The sequence below is a fragment of the Hylobates moloch genome, unplaced genomic scaffold (genome assembly GCF_009828535.3).
Source record: "Hylobates moloch isolate HMO894 unplaced genomic scaffold, HMol_V3 SCAFFOLD_20, whole genome shotgun sequence".
In the NCBI taxonomy this organism is placed as follows: domain Eukaryota; kingdom Metazoa; phylum Chordata; class Mammalia; order Primates; family Hylobatidae; genus Hylobates; species Hylobates moloch.
The window spans coordinates 16,703,154-16,726,669 of record NW_026652295.1 but is presented as its reverse complement, the minus strand read 5'-3'; the positions used below and the strand labels follow the sequence as shown (position 1 = coordinate 16,726,669).

General features: G+C 41.8%; 1 protein-coding gene across 1 annotated transcript in view; it reads right to left on the bottom strand.

The window, feature by feature from the left end:
• Positions 1 to 23,516, bottom strand: part of CAP2 (cyclase associated actin cytoskeleton regulatory protein 2) — a 160,333-nt gene that overhangs the window by 122,467 nt on the left and 14,350 nt on the right. The window contains exons 2-3 of the mRNA XM_032140419.2: positions 12,070 to 12,191; positions 7,047 to 7,147 (exon numbers count right to left, since the gene is read on the bottom strand). Coding sequence (XP_031996310.1) covers positions 7,047 to 7,147; positions 12,070 to 12,190 — 222 coding nt within the window. The 5' untranslated portion in view covers position 12,191. The remainder of the gene's footprint in view (positions 1 to 7,046; positions 7,148 to 12,069; positions 12,192 to 23,516) is intronic.

The following is a 23,516-nucleotide window of genomic DNA, read 5'->3' as shown; positions in this document are numbered from 1 at the left end:
GAGTAAATGGGAAACCCTGTGGCTGGTGAGGCCTGGTGGCCCTTCGAAGTCTGGTTTTGATTCCAAGTCCAGTTTCTTATTGGCCAGTCCCCAAAGCTCTAAGTGTGTTTATGAAAGTAGAATGTTCAGTGAGATAGATGCGGATTGTATGCTCTAGAAACAAACTTTAAGCAAAAAAGGAGTCACAGGGATGTCCAATCAAGGCCTGAGATTTAGCAGGAGACGGGCTGTGAATCAAAGCATGTTTGGTAGAAACATGTGTTCTACACTGAGAATAAAACTTCTCCACGTTCTTGGGAAGACATGATAACAGAGGCTGATCTATCTGTGACTTTTCTGAATTCTGCAAATTTGGTGCCAACAGCATAGGGAGCAATGACCAGGCCGAGCCCACGCCAGTGCAAAGGAGCAGAAATGAAGACCCAGAGGGACAGAGTTCTGTCCTGGAGGCAGCATTCTCCTGGTCCCTGAGAGGCACAGTAGCCTTCCACCCTCTCCTCTGCCCCGGGCCTGAGCCTGGTCATGGAGACCTATCCTCCTCTTCTAGAAAGAGGGAGTGAGGAAGGAGGCAGGTCAGTGCGATCTTGCTTCTCACCAGGCAGCCAGTTACCACAGGGTGGTGGGAGACACAGCTGCCATGACAACTTGTAGGACCTGAAAGCACAGACACGTGGAGGCCTAGAGTCCTTTTAGATGAAGGAGTCAGATGTTCGTCTATACCACAAGGAGAGAGCAGGAAGAGAAGATGTTTTATCTTCAGTGTTCTGTGTATCCTTTTTCTGACATGGTTCCTTCTGTTTGCTTCTCATGGTGTTTTCCCTGCATGGCTGAAGATGCTTTTTATAATGGTGATGAGGCCACTCTACTGCACGTTAAAGTAGGCACCTGCCAAGGTGACAGACAGAGACTCTGGAGACTAGATTCCTGGCTCTGCCACTGCATTGCTGAGATCTTTAACACACCACGCGCATCACCTAGCCTCTCTAATTTGCAACTTCCTTCTCTGTAGAAGATAGAAAGACAGATGAATGGAAGGGAGAGAGGAAGGGAGGGAGGGAGGAGAAAGGAGGGAAAGAAGGAAGTAAAAGAAAATAAAAGCAAAGAAAGAAAGGGAGAGGGAAGGAAAGGAGGAAGAAAAAAGAGGGAAAAAAGAAAAGGAGAGAAGGAAGTAGGCAAGGAAAGAAGGATGAAAATAAATGGAAAGAAAGAAAAAGAAAGAAAAGAGGGAGAAGAAAGGAAGGGAAGAAGGAAGCAAGAAAAAAAGAAAACACGCAAGCAAGCAAGGGAGTGGATGGGTGGATAACTGGAATGGATGACCTTAAATGCTTCCTTCTCTAAAAATTCTGGCCATCATTAACAGCTAAGACAGTAAGAAAGAAGGTGCCCGATTTAAAGCCTGGATGAAAGCTAGAGGCAGAATTCTTGATACAAGTCATTTTTTGTATCTCTGCCATTTGGTGAAATTGAAAGACATACAGATTCTTCGGGCTTGCAATTGCCAAGATATTCCACATCTAGTGGTAATAAAAATTAATGTTCAAATTAAAACAGTGAACAGGAAACTGGAAGTTCATGGGAAGAGCAAGTTGGCTGAAGGCAGAGTGGGAAGGTCAGGAGATCGACGTGGAATGGGCTGGTTTGCTGAGTCTGCCCCACAGTGGTGCTTCTGATAAGATTTTTTGGGATGGGGATCCTGGATAGACACAGATTCTAAAGCACCAAACATGTAAATGGACACTTTTAAAATGAGTACAGATGATCCATAAATATTTTCAAGAATCAAAAGAATTGAAAGAATACAAGATACCATCCGTAAAATAAACATGCAGATATTTTGTACCATTTATTCCAGAGATAAGGTTATTATATGTTTCAGAGATAAGATTCATGTAAAGGAAGATGTGACAACTCATAGGACTGGAAAGCACAGACTGGTAGAGGCCTACAGGTCCTTTAAGATGAAGGAGCCAGATGTTCATCTATACCACAACAAAGTGGAAAGATGTTTTGTCTTTAGTGTTCTGCGTATTCTTTTTCTGACATGGTTCCTTCTGCTTGTTTCTCAGGGTATCTTTCCCGGCGTGGCTGAAGATGCTCTTTATAAAGGTGATGAGGCCACTCTATTGCAAGCCTTTGGAAACCAAATTGCTCCCTCATGCTTTCAGGCTGAGAAAACTGATGAGTCAGGTGCATGGGCTATTGAGAGCCAGAGACCCTGATAAATTATGTCGTCCTGCCTCGTTAAGGAGCAGATGAAGGGACTAGCTCAAGGTCATGCTTTCAAAAGCAGGGCCACTCTAAATCCAAATATTAATACAAACTGCCAGTGCGAGTCAGAGGAAGAGAGACTTCTCATTTTGTCACTCTTTGAACTCATTAACTGAACGGCATGGCACAAAATGAGCAACCTATTTTGTAGATGATTTAAATAAATGGTAAAGACTAGGAATATCTAGCATAGTGACTATGACCCATTAAAAGTGAGGCTCTAATAACTTTCTGATCATGTTCATCCTTTATAGATGTCAGGGAACTCAAGGACAGAACGTTATACAGCATGTGATTTAATCATAGTATGCTCTATGTGTGTTACGTTTAGTTGAATTTTATTGCCCTTTTGTTCAAATTGTGGTTCTTTCATTTTAAATAATTAAGAATTATTTTTTTAATGATATCTTTTTGTAAACTAGTTTAGGTTCAGGGGTACACATACAGGTTTGTTATGTAAGTAAATTTTGTGTCGCGGAGGTTTGGTGTACAGATTATTTCACTGCCCAGGTGATAAGCATAGCCCCTGATGGGTACTTTCTGATCCTCACCCTTCTTCTGCCCTCCACCCTCCAGTTGGCCCACTGTCTACTGTCCCCTTCTTTGTGACCATGTGTTCTCAATGTTTAGCTCCCACTTATTAGTGAGAGCATGTGGTAACAGCAGTTTTTTAAATCCATTTCAATCAAGAACAGGAAATAAATATTCCAGATTCCTAGAAACATTTAAAATGTAAATTTTAGAAATCTCCAAAAAGGACTTGGGTTAGGAAAAGCTATGATTTGCAGTTGCTTCATATTTGTCACATCAATTAGAAACAGACCTGAGATCAGTTCTGCCATGAATCCTAACAATAGGATAGCTTTGTTAAAAAATAACCCCTAATGGCCGGGTGCAGTGGCTCACACCTATAATCCCAGCACTTTGGGAGGCCGAGGCAGGTGAATTACGAGGTCAGGAGTTCAAGACCAGCCTGGCCAACATGGTGAAACCCCGTGTCTACTAAAAATACAAAAATTAGCCAGACATAGTGGCGTGTGGCTGTAATCCCAGGTACTTGGGAGGCTGAGACAGGAGAATCACTTGAACCCAGGAGGTGGAGGCTGCAATGAGCTGAGATCACACCACTGCACTCAAGCCTGGGCAACAGAGCGAGACACTGTCTCAAAAAAAAAAAAAAAAAAACCCAAAGTCACATAAATCTATTTATGGATAAATGATGTCCAACCAAGGGCTAGGTATTATATAGGCCCAGTTTCTAGAGGATCTGCCTTTTTGACATTGAGAACTCTATTTGCCCAACATCTATTATAAAATCATGCATGTATGCAATTATGCATTAAATTATCTATTCTTTTTTAAAAGGGGTGGAAGCTGTGTCAAGGTTCTTGGGTTGAAGAGTAGTTTAAATAAGCCCTTTGGTTTAGGTTGCACACAAGAAGGCTTTACAAGTTCTAATCTTTTCTAAACCTGTTATGCTCTTCAGTTCAGCAGAGATTCCTAATTGTAGCTATTAGTTCCCCTTTTTTGTGGTCTGTTCTGTCAATAGACTATAGAGTGTTCAGTAAATTAAGCCCAACCAGCAGCCAACACATTGAGACAGACGTTAAATCATAGCTTGGCTGCCCTTATTCCTTACTGGTATCTGTGAAATGGCTTTTAAGCACAGGCACAGGATTTAACATGATACACATTTGTGTCACTCTCAAATTTCCATCCTGTACAATCAGGTATGTGAGGGCTTTTTTTCTAGGCAACAGGTGTGTTCTTGGAATAAAGTTCAACCCCCACTTCTGGCTGATGTGAGAGGCAACAGCTGCAAGCTTAATGCCAATGACACATGGTTCTATAAGCGAGAGAAAAAATAAATGGCATGTTCAAAGTATTAAAGTCATGGGCAGATGGACTATAGCTGCCTGTACTTTTCTTTGTGTTGTAGAGCTGGAGTCTAAACTTTCAGATGACAAGTGTTTCTTTCTTTCTCTCTTTCTTGCTTGCCTTTCTTCCTTCCTTCCCTTTTATTCTTTTCCTTCCTTTCCTCTATTTTTAAAAAACTAGTGAGAACATAAATTTTCTTAAGCATTCATTACTGAGAATATTCCTTCATCTGAGTCATCCTGTTTACAGCCTGATGAACGAAGAGATGAAAAACTTAATCAAGCTACACTTTATAACTCACTTTGTTCTAAAAAGAACTTAAAGGGACTGTTTACTGTGCAATTTGAAGACAGCATACAAATCTTACTTTTTTAAAAAATGCAAAGTTAAATATACTTCTTTATAGGTCTCATTATTCTCTTGTAAAAAGCTTCTATCTAGAATGTTTGAGATACTCCTAATGAGTTATAATGTACTGTGTACCTCAGAAGCCTAATGTTGGCATTAATTAATAGTAACCACAATGATACAATGATTACTGTGATAGTGTTCAAGAGAGAAAATGTTCATCAATCACTCAAGCCTCTTTTTCAGTGTATTGCTGATAATATTCCTTTGTGTATGCTAGCGTTCAGGAGTTATCACACCTCAGAATACAAGAGGCTCAGCCACTCTCTTGCTGCCTACAAGGTTTCTTGTAAACAAAAACGCCGAGGAAAAGAACAGACTAGAGTAGTAACGATAGAGCTGTGGGATACATTTGATGCGGATGCGTCTTAGTGCCCAGGTTTTTCCAGAACTCGTATATATCAAGGTTTGTCTCTTTCACCAAGGGGTACTTCAACAGAAATGGAGAAGTATCTTTGTTTTTCTCAGATGTGGCAAACAAATACATTGCAATGTGATGAGATAAGCACCTATTTAATTACAATCGTGGAGCCTCTGGCATAACCAGAGTCACCGGATCCCCTGGGAGACTGGTGTTGGGTGTTGCATATGATGTCTAATTGGGAGAGGAGCAAAGAGGGAATCCCTTTATACTTTTTTTTAAAAGCCCCAAACCACAACTTTATTCAAGAATCAGATTTTCTGTGAATCTATACTGAAAATGGTTTTGCCAGGATTCTGTCATTGCTGAGAAATCTATAGGTAGATGGATTTGGAATTCAATCCTTAGTGAGAAACAAAGGCCAAAGAAAAAGAAGAACCCAGTGATACATTTCTTTTTATGTTTTTAATTGGTCTGGCTATCACATTAGATTTTCACTAAATGCATGCAAACAATAACTAACCCCGGAGCTGACGTTAATATTTTTTAAAATATGAAAAGTGTCTAAAACTGGCAGGCTAGCTTAGGTAACTTTAAAGTTCTCTTCCAATCCAGAGATTATCAAATTCTGTGTTTCTGCTTTTCCTCAAGCTGTACTTTGTTCAAAATTATGGTAAGATATACATAACATAAAATTTACCATCTTAACCATTTTCAGTGTACAGCTCAGTAGTGTTAAGTATATTCACGTAGTTGGACAATCTCCAGAACTTCTTAATCTTGGAAAACTGAAACTCTGTACTCATTGAACTATTTCCTATTCTCTCCTCCCTCCAGCCTCTGGCAAACACCATTCTACTTTGTCTCCACAAATCTGACCACCCTAGGTACTGCAAATAAATGGAATCATACGGTATTTGTCTTTTTGTGTCTGGCTTATTTCACTTAGCATGATGTCCTCAAGGTTCATCCATACTACAGCATGTAACAGCATTTCCTTCCTTTTCAAGGCTGAATAATATTCCATCGTATGTACAGACCACATTTAGTGTATCTGTCAACACACACTTGGGTTGCTTCCACCTTGTGGCTATTGTGAATAATGCTGCTATGAACATGGGTGTCTCTTGGAGATGCTGCTTTTAAATTTGGAGGATATACATAGAAGTGAAATTGCTGGATCTATGGTAGTTCTATTTTTTTTTTTTAATTTTTTTGAGGAGCCAACACACTGTTTTCCACAGTGCCTGCCCCATTTTACATTCCCACCAACAGTGCGTAGAGGCTCCAGTTTCTCCCCATCCTCACCAGTACTTGTTAATTCCTGTTCTTTGGATAGTAGCCATCCCAATGGATATGAGGTGCTATCCTCAGGCCGCATTTTACAGAAAGAAGAAGAGTGGCTGGTGACTGAGTCAGCTCAGCCAGGGGAACTTTTTTAAAGCATAAATCAAATCGCCCTGAGTCCTCTGCCCGGTGACCCCGGGTGGCTTCCCATCACAGTGGGAAGGGGAGCCAAGTCCCTCACTGTGACTAGAAGAGCATGTTGTACTCTGAGCCCTTGTTACCCCCCTCCCTTATCTTTTCCCAGGCCTTCTGTTCTGCTGGGAACACAACAAGCTTGCTCTGAGCCTTCACTCTTGCTGTTCCCTCTGCCTGGAATTCTCTTCCCCACATCACTCCACAGCTCACTACCTCTCTCCATCAGATCTCTGCTCAGTGTCACCTCAGATACACCTTCCTATCTCAAGCAATAGCCCTGCTTCCAGCACTCTAAATCATGACTCTGCTTTCTTATTCTTTTTGTACTTAAAACTACCTGAATTAGTTTACATATTTGTATATATCATCTGTTTCCCAGACTAAAGTAGAAGTTCTGTGAGAGCAGGATGTGGCCTATCTTGTTCATCCCCATGCTCCTAGCTTCCAGAACAGTGCCGGACAATACTCTATCCATAGGCGTTGCAGGAACAATTAAATCAATAAATGGGTAAATGAATGTTTTAGCCACCATCTGCCTAGCCAGAGTAAAAAATAAATAAATAAAGATCTCCTCAGGCTGTTAGAGTTGTCAGAGGCTGCGCTGGTAAGTTTAAACTCGCTACTGAGAACAGGGGAGGAAAGTACTTACATGGGTCTCCACGTCCCCAGCAAGGATCCTACTGTTCTTTAAAAACTCGGCCACCATACTGTCCATCAGCTTGTCAAAGGCTTCCACAGAGGGTGCCACACCTTGGGGAAAAGGAGCAGTTTGTTATTCCCTGGCCGTTGAATGAAAACCTGGGACTAGCCGGGCACGGTGGCTCACACCTGTAATCCCAGCACTTTGGGAGTCCGAGGCGGGCAGATCACCTGAGGTCAGGAGTTTAAGACCAGCCTGGACAACATGGTGAAACCCGTCTCTACTAAAATTACAAAAATTAGCCAGGCATGGTGGTGGGCATCTTTAATCCCAGCTACTCAGGAGGCTGAGGCAGGAGAATCGCTTGAAACTGGGAGGTGGAGGTGATCTCAGTGAGTCGAGATCGCGCCACGGCACTCCAGCCTGAGTGACAGAGCAAGACTCCATCTCAAGAAAAAAGAAAAGAAAAAAAAGAAAACCTGGAACTGTCTTGCCACAGGCAATATGGAAGTTTAATATCATTAATGTCATTCTCAGTAATTCATTTGCTAAGTCATTCCTTCACTCAATCAGTGTTTTTGGTTGTTTTTTTTTTTGAGACAGGGTCTCACTCTGTCACCCAGGCTGGAGTGCAGTGGCGTGATCTTGGCTCACTGCAACCTCCTCCTCCCAGGTTCAAGTGATTCTCCAGCCTCAGCCTCCCAAGTAGCTGGGACCATAGATGCATGCCACCATGCTCTGTTAATTTTTGCAGTTTTTGTAGAGACAGGGTCTCACCATATTGGTCAGGCTGGTTTCAAACTCCTGGGTTCAAGTGATCGGCCCACCTTAGCCTCCCAAAGTACTGGGATTACAGGCGTGAGCCACCATGCCCGGATCTCCATCAACGTTTATTAAACATTTCTCAATAGCTCAGGAAAACACTGTTTTCTTATTTTTCATCCTCCTGAGTAAAGACGCTACATAATTTCATTTCATTCCCTCCAAACCCAGGGAGGTAGGTAGCACCACCACAGATGAGGAAATGGCTGCAAACACAGCACCTGACAGGGCCAGAGTTACAGACCAAATAAAAGGCAGATCCAAAACCTGAACCCAGCCGATTCATCCAAAGCCAGTGGCCCTTCTTCCATAGCGACCTGCTCAGGTGCTATAAAGACCTTACAAACAGTTACCAAGATTACCCAGGGCAATCAGAAGGTAATAATGAACTCTGGGCAAGGAGGAAAAGAAAGCTGATTTCACTCATTTTCTTCCTTCTTCACTCCCCGGGGGCGTGTGGGGACAACCATAGTGGGAATGAAATTGACTGCTGAGCCCATACCTGTTGGGTTCAGAGCTGCCAAATTACTGGCAAAGCTCAAGTGGCAACTGCCCAACAGGTGTGCTCTGCATTTCCTTCCCTGCCTTTTAATTAACAGAAAAAAAATCTAAGTCCCTGATTTCATGTCCCTAACATTGAGAAATACAATGCTGAGAAACTATGAAAACTCTAACCAAAACCTAAGATTCCTTTTCTCATGTTGTACAAATATATCATCCATGCTCACAAAACTATTAGGAGAGTGTCTTTCTTTTTCTCTTTTTCCCAATTACCCATTTCCACAGGCCCAAAGGGTGATGGAAACAAGTTATTTACACTCTCTGCAGGTGTGTTCTAACTTCTGAGCAGGATGTTGAAGCTAGACGTTGAAGCTGAGTTATCTTAAAGTTCACAGCACAGTATGTAACAACTTCTGGAACATAAAAAGGACACAAGCCCAAAGGCTCCTTACGGATCGGTTTGGAAACAGATAAACCCGTTTGTTGCTATGGAAGAGGCCCGAGGCGCGGGGGTCTCTGCTGAGTATTTAAAGTGGGAGAAAGTTTCAGAAAAGTGACAGAGTCCTCTACATAGCAGAAGGTACAATGATAAAAGGGAATATTTTCCAATTTCCTTTCATCATTCAGCTCTGTTCACACCTCCTGCGGGCAGACCTGTCTTTCTCTCCAAACTGCATCCTTTGAGCATCCCTTAATCAAAGAATTTGGGGCCATGAACAGTAATGCATTGAGACCAAAGATTCTGGAGCATTAGGACTGTGTATAATTCATCTTCAATTTTCTTGCACCTAGCACAATGTTTGTCGCATTATAAAAACGCAAAAATATTTCTTCAACTGTTGAGCGGAACTTAACTGATTATCATCAGAGAAAAAAAACACTTACCTTCTAAAGCACATCATAATATCAGTAGCACAATAGAGTGGTCCTTTGATCTATGCTTGTTATGCATTTGTAAGAGATTATGTTCCTTCTAAAAGTTTTTTTTTTTTTTTGAGACGGAGTCTTGCTCTGTCGCCCAGGCTGGAGTGCAGTGGCGCGATCTCCGCTCACTGCAAGCTCCGCCTCCCGGGTTCACCCCATTTTCCTGCCTCAGTCTCCCGAGTAGCTGGGACTACAGGCGCCCGCCACCACGCCAGGCTAGTTTTTTTCATTTTTAGTAGAGATGGAGTTTCACCGTGTTAGCCAGGATGGTCTTGATCTCCTGACCTCGTGATCCGCCCGCCGCGGCCTCCCAAAGTGCTGGATTACAGGAGTGAGCCACCACGCCCGGCCCGATTTTAAACATATTTAAGTTTCTTTTAAGTTAAAAAAATAATAATAACTTTTGTTATAACATTGTCATAATGATGTTTACATGTAAGGTAAAAGGTTGTTCTGCGGATTTGTTAAAAATAGAATTTAGAAAATTGTCAAAACTTACTAATTAAGAAGAAATGGAAATGGTGTTGTTTAGAATTAGTAAAATGTTTTAAGGATGGATATCATTCAGACAATTTACTAATTATCCTACTTCATTTCAAGTAGGAAGTAAATTATGGGCTAAGTTGTTTCAGAAGAGCTTTGCTTTAATAACTGGTTTGGAATGATTTGTTATATGAGAAAATATTTGTTTAAACACTTAAATAATTTAAATAATTTAATTACATACCCTCTAATTCTACTTAGCCTATTAATTTTCCTAGAAAAAAATCTTTTTTTTACAAAGTACCAAATTCAGTCTAGTACCTCTTTGAATAAGTGAAGTTCAAATTATTGAGTTTTTTTTCTTTACTCAATAATACTATATAATCTCCTGGTAGTTGGATTTTAACTTTGTTTTGTGTATTCACAGGCTTCATGTTTGTGGTCAGTAGTTTAGAGAAATGTCTTTAATCTTCTGATGCCAACAGTATAATGAAACAAAGTTACTGAAGAGAGGGTGAAAATATTTTCTTACAAATAAGGTTCATTGAATCTCATACACCAACTGTATACAGTTAACAAAAAGAGGCTTAAAATGAAATCATAGATGTGTCTCAGTTGGTGCGGAAAAAACTTACAGGCTCCTGGCAGCCTTCCTTAAAACAACACCCCCTTTCAATTCATTCAAAGCATTTTAATTTTCATTATGTTCAGGGGGGAAATAAACCAGCCAGCACATTTGTGCTCACACAGTAATTTTTGTCCCGTGGTATGTAATACAGGCACGGGTCCAAATTCGCCTGAAATTCTAGAAGCACCAATGTAGGTCTTTCCTGGTGAAAGCTTTTTCTGAAGTCCCTTCTTCCCCACGGCTTTTCTCAGCCCCAAAAAACCTGACAGGATTCAATATGGGTCAGATAAGGAGGAAGTGCCCATGTGACAAGAACAGAGTTGCCATATTAAATGCAGATTGCCTGGTTCAATTTGAATTTCAGAGAAGCAATGAATAAATGTTTGCTGTAGGTGCGTAACACGCAGTATAGCCCATGCAGTATTTGGGACATCCTTATACCCCCTGAAAAAGTGTTCCTTATCTGAAATTCAAATTTAATTGGTTGTCCTTTATTTTTATTTGTTAAAAAATTATTAAGTAAATTATTTGTAATTTTTATTTGTCCCTTAGTCAAGAAGGAATTGGAAAAATTATTGTAGATAACTTGCAGAGCTTGCTATATGTGGTACCCTTTTTGAGAAAGTAGCCAACCTTTTATTTTTGATGATGTAATTAAAAAATGTTTTACAGTATGATATTAGGATATAGTTTTAAAAGCATATTTGGTTGGCCAGGTATGGTGGTTCACGCCTGTAATCCTAGCATTTTGGGAGGACGAGGCGGGCAGATCACAAGGTCAGGAGATCGAGACCATCCTGGCTAACATGGTGAAACCCCATCTCTATTAAAAATACAAAAAATTAGCTGGGCATGGTGGCGGGCACCTGTAGTCCCAGCTACCTGGGAGGCTGAGGCAGGAGAATCGCTTGAATCTGGGAAGTAGAGGTTGTAGTGAGCCGAGATCATGCCACTGCACTCCAGCCTGGGCGACAGAGCGAGACTCCATCTCAAAAAAAAAAAAAGCATATTTGGTTAAGAATAGGCAAAAGTAAAACACCGTGACGTAGTTATGTTACATCAAAGTCATATTTGCCTTCGCATAAGACTAGCTTCTTTCAAAACTTTAGTTCCTAAATTTAGTGATTTGTTCTTTTTAAAATGAAAATCTACAGAATGATAATTCCTTCCAATTTACATTCTAATCGAGAACATTAGTTTCTTTTTTGATAATTACGTAGATAATATATTTAGTCATTGAGTGCGGGACAGCAGTATGAACGCTAAATGAAAGAAAGATGAATATGCTCTTAAGAGGCACTGAGTCTGGGCACAGTGGCTCACACCTGTAATCCCAGCACTTCGGGAGGCCGAGGCAGGGAGATGCCTTGAGCCCAGGAGTTTGAGGTCACTGTGAGCTATGATTGCAGCACTGCACTCCAGCCTGGGTGATAGAGCGAGACCGTGTCTCTAAAAGGCACAGATACTGATAATTTTGGGGGATTGTGGGTTGAAAGATTTTCTTCCTTTCTTTTTTTCAGGGATTGCTTGCCTCTGGTTAATGTTATAGTCACATACAATGGAAGGAGTAGGGAAGCAGAAGGATAACAGAAATGTTCCTTGAGAGTGAAATGATGGAAACAAAATGAAGTGACCCACAAGAAGACCAGGAATGACAACAGTTTGTGACCCTACCTCCAATGACACCATTGACTTCCCCGCAGTCCCCAGGGGGCCTGTGGGACTCTGCAGACAGCGACTCCAGGCGGCTGACAGCTCGTTCCAGTCTTTCCACCAGTCCTTGCATGTTGGCCATTCTAGAAAAGCACAGGCACAAACGGAGGCTGCGTGAGCATCAGGGAGGATGAACAAACCAACACCATCAGTCTCAACAACAGCGAGGAGGAAGACACAATCACTGGGGATGGCTTCATTTTTATTTTTTAACCATGAAATTGTATGTATTATTGTTGGTTTTTTATTTCAGTAGCTTTGGGGGTGGGTACAAGTGGTTTTTGGTTACATGGATAAGTTCTTTACGGGTGATTTCTGAGGTGTGGATGCACCCATCACCTGAGCAGTGTACACTGTACCCAATGTGTAGTCTTTTGTCTTTCATCCCCCTCCCACCCTTCCCCAAGTCCCCAAAGTCCATTATATCATTCTTATGCCTTTGCATCCTCATAGCTTAGCTCCCACTTATAAGTGAGGAACATATGATATTTGGTTTTCCATTCCTGAGCTACTTCACTTAGAATAATATAGCCTCCAGCTCCATCCAAGTTAGTGTAAAAGACATTATTTTGTTCCTTTCTTTGACTGACTAGTATTTCATAGTGCATATATACCACATTTTCTTTATCCATTCATTGGTTGATGGAGACTTACGTTGGTTCCGTATCTTTGCTATTGTGGATTGTGCTGCTATAAATGTGTGTGCATGCATCTTTTATTTACCTACAGAGTATTTCTAAATATCAGAAAAATATGTGAAATTCAAAAGAACCTAAAACTTGGAACAAAAAAAAATTGGCATTATATTGAGCTTATTTTCTATTCCATTAGTGATTACTACAAGCCCAATATGTAATACACAAATATTCACTCCCTTTATACTGCTTCCAAGTGCCTGTGTGGATGCTTCCTTGTTACATGACACAATCTATGTACAGCACTTAACTTTTTAAAAGCCCACAAAACATATATGGAAAAATTAATATTGCCAGCTCTTCTTCTGCTAATGGTGAGAACATTTTTTCACTATTTCCAATAATTCCTTCTGTTAAAGTATAATTCTCCAGGGGAGAATAAACCCACCGATAATCTTTATTTACTCAATTACATAAAACCAAACAGCCCAGCCCAAGAGAACTGAGTTTATGAATCTGAGCATCATTTAGCAGGCAAAGAGGCCATCACCTCCAAGAGCTAACTGTTTCCCACTTATTACTGATTGGTTTGTTTTGGTGTTTCTGTTGCTGAATTATTTTAAATTATAATTATTCTGAATGTAGGGTTTTAATTTAAAATATGACAAATGGTTATTTTCCTTTTGTAATGCTGCTGGTTATGTTTAAGAAAAATTTAGTCTTAGGTGGGATGGTTTGTAGAGACAGGGATCTTCAGTTACCCAGTACTCTTGGCTGGGATAAATAGGGACTAAAGCTGATTAGAGGACTGGGGATAAAAATGGGGCAGGGTAACCAGGTGTGGTGGCTCACGCCTGTAATCTCAGCACTTTGGGAGGCTGAGGCAAGTGGATCATGAAGTCAGGAGTTCGAGACCAGCCTGGCCTACATGGTGAAACCCCGTCTCTACTAAAAATACAAAAATTAGCTGGGCGTGGTGGCACACCCCTGTAATCCCAGCTACTCGGGAGGCTGAAGCAGGAGAATCACTTGAGCCCGGGAGGCGGAGATTGCAGTGAGCCGAGATTGTGCCACTGCACTCCAGCCTGGTGACAGAGCAAGACTCTGTCTCAAAAATAAATAAATAAAATAAAATAAAATAATAAAAATTAAAAAGTTAGCCAGGCATGGTGGCGGGCACCTGTAATCCCAACTACTCGGGACACTGAGGCAGGAGAATTGCTTGAACCCAGGAGGTGGAGGTTGCAGTGAGCTGAGATCACGCCACTGCACTCCAGCCTGGGTGACAGAGCAAGACTCTGTCTAGAAAAAAAAAAAAATGGCGAGGGGGCAGGGTATCCATGCTTCCTGCTTCCAAACAGAAAATTAAATGAGTGTGCATAGGGTAAGTACCCACTAAAATTATAAACTTATATTAAGATTATTGGCCCTAGAATTTATATGTCATTAAGGCAACCTCTGAGGAATGAAACCCAATCTAATTTGTTCAGGTTACGGAGATCTAGCTGATAGCCACCTTAACCCCGGCCATATCAACTTATGGCTGCTTTTGGCAAAATCAGGCTGCTGCCCCTTAAGAGAAGACCACATGCCTCCTCTTAATCAGTGCCTGGAATTCTTCTCCCTCTTAAGAACCTTCCAAACATCATTCTGAGGAAAAGAGGAACAGCATGCTTCTGAATCAGAGACGCTGCTGTCCTAAAGCAGGGGTAAATAAATTTAATTGCTCTCAGATGGATAAATATTTTATGTTTCTGCTGGGGACCAGGCAATACATTTCTCTTATGTGTTTTGTAGTCCATCAGTTTTGAGCTTAAACACAGTGATGACGTGCCACTGCCGTTTTTCAAAAGCAAGGTTATACTTATCAAAACTTGTATAGCTCTGTAATTCTGTCTGAATGTCAGATGGTCATCAGCTATGGAGGGCGGAGTTTACTGTCTATTTTGGAAAGTCATCTCTCCTGAAACTGGCAGCAGTTACTCTTGCAAAATATGGGGCAGTGTTCTCTGCACAGCTGAAATCAGCATCGAATCCTAAGGGAATTCAAAATTAGAAATTTCTCATCTATTCTTCTCCTCTTCACGTCAGAGCTTGTGCTTCCATCGCAATTGAAGGGAAAAAAAAAAGAAAGAGAAATGTAATTGAATCCTTTACGTAATCCTCTTGCAAGGGAGCTGGGTATCCTGTAGGTGGGTGAAGGCCATTTGAGAAATGATGAAAGCCCCTCAAATCTTTTAATAGTTGCCCATCTGTTCACAGTTATCTATGTTCCCTGTTACTCAACTTGCCAAATGTTACCACCGTAGACCTAGCCTGCGATAGAAAAAAAAAATGTTTGCTTTGTTAGCAAGCCCCTATTCCCAACAGAACGGCACCAGCCACCTCCAGCAGCTCACAGATGAAGCTGTCTTGAGAAGGCCTGTTACATTTCACACTTAGGACTGCCGTCTCTGACTGTGGCTTAATCAGACTCCCTGACAAGACCCAAACTCACACTATCTCATAGTGCTCCGTATGTTGAAAGACAACAGGAGTCAGCCCACAAACTGCAGGGCTGGACAGATTGGTGTGGAATGCAGTCGAAAAGCGACTCAGATGTCACTCCATGTAAAATCACCACGAGCAAGACTGAAATCCTGCCACAGCCTCTAAAGCGGTCAAAATACAGCTCATGCAAGGAAGCTGGAGAGATGTTTCTGGGTTTAAAACTTTCAGAACTGTTACTAAGATAAACTGAAGAATAAATAAAAGAAAGACTATACCAGGAGACATGTTAGCATTCCCAAGGAGACTGATGGGGCCCAAGATGATCGGTATGATCATGCCGCCTTCTCTCCAAACTCTCTCTGTCCCTCTCCCTGTCTCTCTCCCCATACACCCTCAGCCACTAGCCTGGCTCTGAAGAATGAGGAAAGAGCAGAGCTGCAGATTCTCCAAATTCTTCCCAGGCAGTCCCATCCGCCTTAGCATTCCAAAGTGGATTTAGCCAAGTTTTGACAAGGAGGTGGCAGCCAGGAATTAAGAATTAGGTTGAGGAAACTCATAGAGTAGTCAAAGCAAATACAGACAGCAAGGTCAGGGTAAGGAATGAGTCAGAGCCAGGGGGATAGACCGAGGAGTTTGGTTCAGGAGGCCAGCAGAATAGGGGGATACAGCAAGATGGCAGGAAAGAAGATATTGTAAGAACCCAGTGAAGAACAAAAAGAAGCCAGATTCACAGCTGGAGAATGAAGAGACTGGGTTAAATGACACAGCTCAAACTTGGCCCCCCAGGTCTTCGCTAGTCATCCTATTCAAGTAGAAGCCAATGGCAAGGAAAGGTCAAAGGATACACACAAGCACCTGACCAGAGTGTGAGTGTGTGTGGGGAAAAAAGAGGAAGGAACATAACATTGCACAACTTTCTCCTTTTCATGATTTGTTTTAGGGGCGGGGCCAGTGGCTCACGCCTGTAATCCTAGCACTTTGGGAGGCGGAGGCGGGTGGATCGCTGGATCCCAAGAGTTCTAGACCAGCCTGGGCAACATAGAGAAATCCATCTCTACATAAAATTGAAAAATTAGCTGGTTGTGGTGGCACACGCCTATAGTCCCAGCTGCTTGGACAACTGAGGCAGGAGGATCTCTTGAGCCTGGGAGGTCGAGGCTGCAGTGAGCCATGTTCACCCCACTGCACTCCAGCCTGGGTGAAAAAATGAGACCCTGTCTCAGAAAAAAAAATAATAATAATCAGTTTTAAAAAACTGTACTTGAGATTAATGTCAATTCCTTGTTTTGAATTAATTTTTTTGTATTCTCTTTTAAGTTTCATTATAATGAGAAGTGCACCCATCCTCCTTTTTGGTCATTTTTTTTTTTCTTATCTGAATTTTCCCCTCACTTTTTAAGGTTGTTTGTTTTTTGTTTTGAGACAGAGTCTCACTCTGTTTCTCAGGCAGGAGTGCAGTGGCACAATCACAGTTCACTGCAGCCTCCACCTCCTGGTCTCAAGGGACCCTCCCACCAAAGATCCTCCCTAGTAACTAGGATTACAGTGCATGCCACCACATCTGGTCAATTTTTTAAATTCATTTTTTGCAGGGACAGTGTCTCCTTATGTTGTCCAAGCTGGTCTTGAACTCTTGGGCTCAAGCAATTCTCCCATCTCAGTTTCCCAAATAAAGGGATTATAGGCATGAGCCATGGCATCCAGGCTAATTTTTATTTTTATCAAAGCTAGACATGCACATAATTTAAAGAATCAGTAGTTCTATACTCTTCCATTCTGTGTCATAAATGCCAACTATTTTCAATAATTTTAACTGTTTCTTTGATAATCGCAGCCCCCCCCATCTCTAAATAACATGACTCTATCTCTGTGTCTTGTTTGTTTTTCTTCAGTTTGGGTCATTATCTACTGAGGTGCCACCAAAAATACACGGGTTTACTTTTTTCTTGCCCAGTCCCCACTACCACCTACATGCGTATTGCCTTTTGTCTTGTCCTCCCAATAGTGTCATATCACAATTTTTCTGTGATCAATATCCAGTGTTAACACAGTTATGACTATTTGCATCTGAGCCATGAGGTATACTATACACAAGGTTGCCATTAAGTATAAAGGTAGAGAGAGTCTGGAACATGGTCAATAATGAATGCTAGCTGCAGCTATTAAGTCATCCCATCTCATTTTGCTGTCAGTGGGAATAGTTATATTTGAAACGTCAAGCAGTCATCTAGAAGATCTGGTCAGTGGAAATGACTAATGGAAAACTTCAGGTCCGTATAGCCTTATTTTTGTCCCCAACATTTCATTTTCCTCTGTCCATGTACTTATTCCTCCAACATGTTTAAAAGAGTTTTCCCAAGTCTACGTGTATGTGCGGTTACCATAAAAATTGTGGCATGTAATTCGTTTTTTTCATCACATATTTTCCCTATGAAACATTTTTACAATGACTCTTTTGCTTCTCAACAGCAAAGGATGAAGGCCCAATCTCTTTGGGGTCATTTTTGGAAAATAGCAGCACTCCTTCATCCCTTAAAACTTTCAGAACAGTTACTAAGACAAACTGAAGAATAAATAAAAGAAAGACTATACCAGGAGACATGTGAGCATTCCCATTTCTTCACCCAACCCATCTTATGCTCATTGGTGAAGGGTCTGTTAAGCCCTTAACTAGCTCAATCTAACCAGTTATAAAAGCAGCTTTCATAGATGCTTTGAACATTGACACTCCAAGGCCCAATGTAAATGGTGATAAGCCTAGAATAACAACCTATGTGCCTGGATTACCTGTTTTGCATCTGTGAACATACTGCCCAATTAAAAACCTGCCTTGTGCTTTCCTGTCAGCACATGTACACCTCGCTTCCCAAGGATACCGGCTGCAAGCTTTTCAGGGGCTGATGTTGGATCTTACTCTTCTTTGCATCTCCCACTGAGTCCAGCACGGTGCCCTATACCTAGAGAACTATAAATACTTTTTGATTAATTAATTAGCTACCACTCACTGCCTTTTCTTTGCCTACCCACTCACTGACACCATCCCAGATCAGGCTGAAAGCCAGGTTTTCATAGGAGAAATTTTCATTTAAAAGAAGCTGCTAGATTAGTTTTTCCTACCTGGAACCACAGTGGCTCCCTCTCATGACTTGAAAGAGCACACTTGCTCCCTCTAATGTAAGCCTTTGGGTCTCTTTCATGGCTCCTTTTTCTTCAGGATTTCAAATTGTGTTAAAACTCCGCATTGTCTAAAGGGTTTTGTAAATTCCTCACAACAAGTTCACAAAACAAGTAAGAGATAATGCTACTTGGATAATGTTTTCATGTTAATAAAAGAGGTAGGTCTTTCAGGTTTCCTGATTGCTAGCTGAAAGTTCTCCTCACTAGAACAAAAATACAGAAATAACGGTAGTGAGTGTTTCTCTTCCAGTTCTGCAAGGGAGACCCAGATCCAAGGGCTTCTGAAGATCATGAATCTAAGATTAAATAGGAAATAGACTTTTCTCAGAAGAAGACATTTACGTGGCCAAGAAACATGAAAAAAAGCTCAACATCACTGATCATCAGAGAAAAGCAAATCAAAACCACAATGAGATACCATCTCATGCTAGTCAGAATGGTGATTATTAAAAAGTCAGGAAACAATAGATACTGGTGAGGCTGTGGAGAAACAGGAACACTTTTACACTGTTGGTGGGAATGTAAATTAGTTCAACCACTGTAGAAGATAGTATGGCAATTCCTCAAGGATCTAGAACCAGAAATACCATTTGACCCAGCAATCCCATTACTGGGTATAGACCCAAAGGATTATAAATCATTCTGCTATAAAGATACATGCATACATATGTTTATTGCAGCACTATTTACAATAACAAAGACATGGAACCAACCCAAATGCCCATCAATGATAGACTGGATAAAGAAAATGTGGTACATATACACCATGGAATACTATGCAGCCATAAAAAGGAATGAGATCATGTCCTTTGCAGGGACATGGAAGAAGCTAGAAGCCATCATCCTCAGCAAACTAACACAGAAACAGAAAACCAAATACCCCATGTTCTCACTCATAGGTGGGGGTTGAACATTGAGAACACATGGACACAGAGAGAGGAACAACACACACCAGGGCCTGTTGGGGGATGGGGACTGAGGGGAGGGAACTTGGAGGATGGGTCAATAGGTGCAGCAAACTACCATGGCACAAGTATACCTATGTAACGAAGCTTCACGTTCTGCACATGTACCCCATTTTTTAAAGTGTTTTTTAAAGAAGAAATAAAGAAAAAAAAGGAAATAGACTTGAGGTGACAGGAAACTGGAGACTTTCAAACCTTTTCTCATAGTGAGGGTGGGCAACTGGTTTATATGTGAACTCTCTGCAAAAAATAAAGTTACAATGGACTAATTTCTCTATAGGTCCATCAAAATTTAAAATATTTGGTAAACTACCATCAAATCAGACTGTCCTAGATTGTTAAACTCTTTTTTTTTTTTTTTTTTTTGAGACAGAGTCTCACTTTGTCACCCAAGCTGGAGTGCAGTGGCACGATCTTGGCTCACTGCAATCTCCGCCTCCTGGGTTCAAATGATTCTCCTGCCTCAGCCTCCCAAGTAGCTGGAATTACAGGCGCCCACGACCACGCTAGGCTAATTTTTGTATTTTTAGTAGAGACAGGGTTTCGCCTTGTTGGCCAGGGTGGTCTCAAACTCCTGACCTCATGTGATCCGCCCGCCTCAGTCTCCCAAAGTGCTGGGATTACAGACGTGAGCCACTGCGCCTGGCCAATTGTTAAATTCTCTTTACTGTAACCGTATCAGTGACTTTCTTTTATTTCCCAGGAAACTACCAAGCACTGGGAGAAGTAACCCTGTGATTCACTATTACTAATTGGGTAATGGTATGTACAGGAGAAACAAACCATCACAGTATTCATTCATTCATTTTTTAACTGGCTCATTAAATATGTTTGTTTCGTTCACTCAATCAGTCAGTTCCCACTATCTGCTAGGCACAATGCTCATATCTAGAAAACTAAGGCTGATTAAAAAACATTTCCTGCCCTACTGTAGTGTGAGGGGGCTGAAAGCAAACCCTGCTCAGTCAAGCTAGGGAGCTGTTTAACTAAAAGATACATTCACATTGCCAAGGTGCCCGCCTTCGTATCTTTTGCTTACTCTCCTATAGAGCATTTCTGGAGCCAGCTTCTCGCCAAACAGCAAACAAAAAGCACCATTTTCTTTTTATTGCAAAGATATTTCAAGAGTCTCTGATTTTTGAGATGGTGTAATCAGAATAGCTGAGACCAGAAAGTTATATTAGAAAAGGAACACTCTCAATGTTTCATGAAACTGGAGAAAACATGTATGAGATCCTGGTTAGCCAACTGACTCCTCTAGGGCCTCTAATCAGGTCTCACTGCAGGAGAAAAATGCTTCAGCTTGACCTTCAGAAAGGTCTCACCCCAGCTCTCTAGCTACAATTCCCCATGCTCCTGAGATACCCACAAGCCACAGGGACAACTCCCCAAGTCCCAAACATGTCCTACCCTATCCCTCTCCTATGCCATGATTCTGCTGCCTATAAGGTTCTTCCTAGCACCATTACTTTCACTCCCCAAATCCCAGCTCCTCCAAGAGATCTTGCAGTGTCTCACAAATCAGAGTAATCTCTGGAGAGGTATTTACTCCCTGACATCTCCATCGACTATCGAAACCACATATACAATTTCCTCGCCATCCGATTTGCCGCCTCCACTGTGGTGGTTTCACCCCTCAGAACCATCCCTAATTTGCCTTGTATACAAATATTCCTCCTCTAAGTTGAAATTAGAAATACTTACTCCCTGACATTTCCATTGAAACCACATGTACAATTACCTCGCCATCCCATTTGCCCCCTCCACTCCGGAGGTATCACCCCTCAGAACCATCTCTGATCTGCCTCGTAGTTTAAGCATTTGTCCTCTAAGTTGAAATGTCTGAAGATAAAAGGCTAGGACTCCTAACTTAATGTAGTGGAAAAAGAAGTCTGGGGATTAGAGAATCTTAATTTGAGACCCAGACCCTTCACTGACAACCCACTTGATTCTGGAGGTCTTGAGTCTTCTAGTAGACAGACTACTTAATCTGTCTGAGTCTCAGTTTTCCTATTTCCAATATACAAATTCATTCCTTCTTCCTCCTTCAGTGGCTTAAGAAAATCGTCTGCAAAGGTGTTTTGAGCTACATTCGGTACTGGCTTGGGGCTACACAGGTGGATGAGACACAGACTGTGTCCTCAAGGCACAATCTCCTTGAGGAGTAGACAGTTCAGCCACTGGGGGCCGGCCAGCTGTCCACAGCACTGGGCCACAGGGAACTGGGCTACTGTGGCAGGAGGGAGCCCAGTGAGAACTGAGGCCATGGAGAAGGCTAAGTACACCCCGAAGCCTGGCTCTGTGCACTGACTTGGGGTGATGGGGCTGAGTAAGGCAGAGCCATAAAATAAAGGACTCTGAATGCTGACCAGGACCAGGATAAACCCTGTGCTATTCCCCTATCACGGAGTGGAAACTCGCTTGGCTAAACACGAGATAGAAACCCTTCACTGAAGAGGAGCTCATTCCCCAGGCCCCTCTATAGCCCTTTCTAAGCACCTATGCAGTTGAGGAAGCTCTTTCTGTTCCTGTGTCCCCACATTGCCCCTTTGCGCTTGTTTACGCCATGGAGGAGGTAGAGTTCAAAGAACTGCTTCTAGGAGTCCCCTAAGGGCCACACGCTGGCACTGCGAAAAGAAGAGCCATGAAGACCCTGCTGGCCAGGCCACTACAGACTGGGCAGGGGGGTCGTGAACCATTCTCCCTCCATCAAGTAGATGTATTACTCGCCTTGTATCCAGAATGTATAAAAAAACTTTTACACTCAATAAGAAGACAAATATGCCAGTTTAACAATCAGCAAAATATCGAAATAGACATCTTCCCAGAGAAGACAGGCAAATAGCCAAGAGCACATGTGAAAGGGCTCAATATCAGTAGTCGTTAGGAAAATGCAAATCAAGACTCCAATCAGATACCACTTCACACACACTAGGATGATTACAACCTAAAAGACAGAAAATAAAAAGTGCTGGTGAGAATATGAAGGAATTGGAACCCTCAGACATTGCTGGTGAATATGGAAAATGGGGCAGTTGGTTTAAACTGTTTGGAAGTTTCTTCAAAAGTTAAGCACATGTTTGCCATGTGAACCAGCCATTCCACTCTATTTCACTCAAGAGAAATAAAAATATATGTTCGCACACAGACTTGTGCACAAATGTCATAGCAGCACTGTTCATAATAGCCAAAAAATGGAAACAATCCAAATGTCCATTAACAGTGAATGGCTAAGCAAAATATGGCATATGTATTATAATGGAGTATTATTCAGCCATAAAAAAGAATGAAATACTGATACATGCTACAAAACAAGTGAACTTCAAAAGCATTACACTAAATGAAAGACAAGAAGACTGTGTGTTATATGATTCCATTTATAAGAAATATCCAGGAAAGGCTAATCTATAGAGACAGAAAGTAGGTTAGGACATTTAAAATGGGTCAATTTTATTGCATATAAAATTATAACTCAAAAAAGGTTTAAAAACAAACAAGTGAAAAAGGATTGTGCCTCTTTGTAAAGATACAGTTAAAAACCATTAAATCTGGCTGGGCATGGTGGCTCACACCTGTAATCCCAGCACTTTGGGAGGCCGAGGCAGGCGGATTACGAGGTCAGGAGATTGAGACCATCCTGGCTAACATGGTGAAACCCCATCTCTACTACAAAAATACAAAACAATTAGCCAGGTGTGGTGGTGGTCACCTGTAGTCCCAGCTACTCGGGAGGTTGAGGTAGGAGAATGGCATGAACCTGGGAGGTGGAGCTTGAAGTGAGCCGAGATCATGCCACTGCACTCCAGCCTGGGCGACAGAGCAAGACACCGTCTCAAAAAAAGAAAAAAAACATTAAATCTGAGTAACTTTGCTGTTCTCATCTCCCAACGGTCAGAAGTGGTGGTGAAACTTACCCAGAGACTGCTCCAAGTGGCCATACTCCCCACTCCTGGAACTAGTTGTACGGGCCAAGGCAGGTGAGAGAATAAAACATTGATTCCCACCACTCTTTTTTCTCTGCGTAAGAATCACTGGGGGAGAGGTGAGGCTTCTTAAATGCAGGCTCCTGGGCCCCACTCTCAACAATACTGATGTAGTAGTTCTGGGTATTCCCAGGAATCTGCCTTTTTAAGAAGCACTC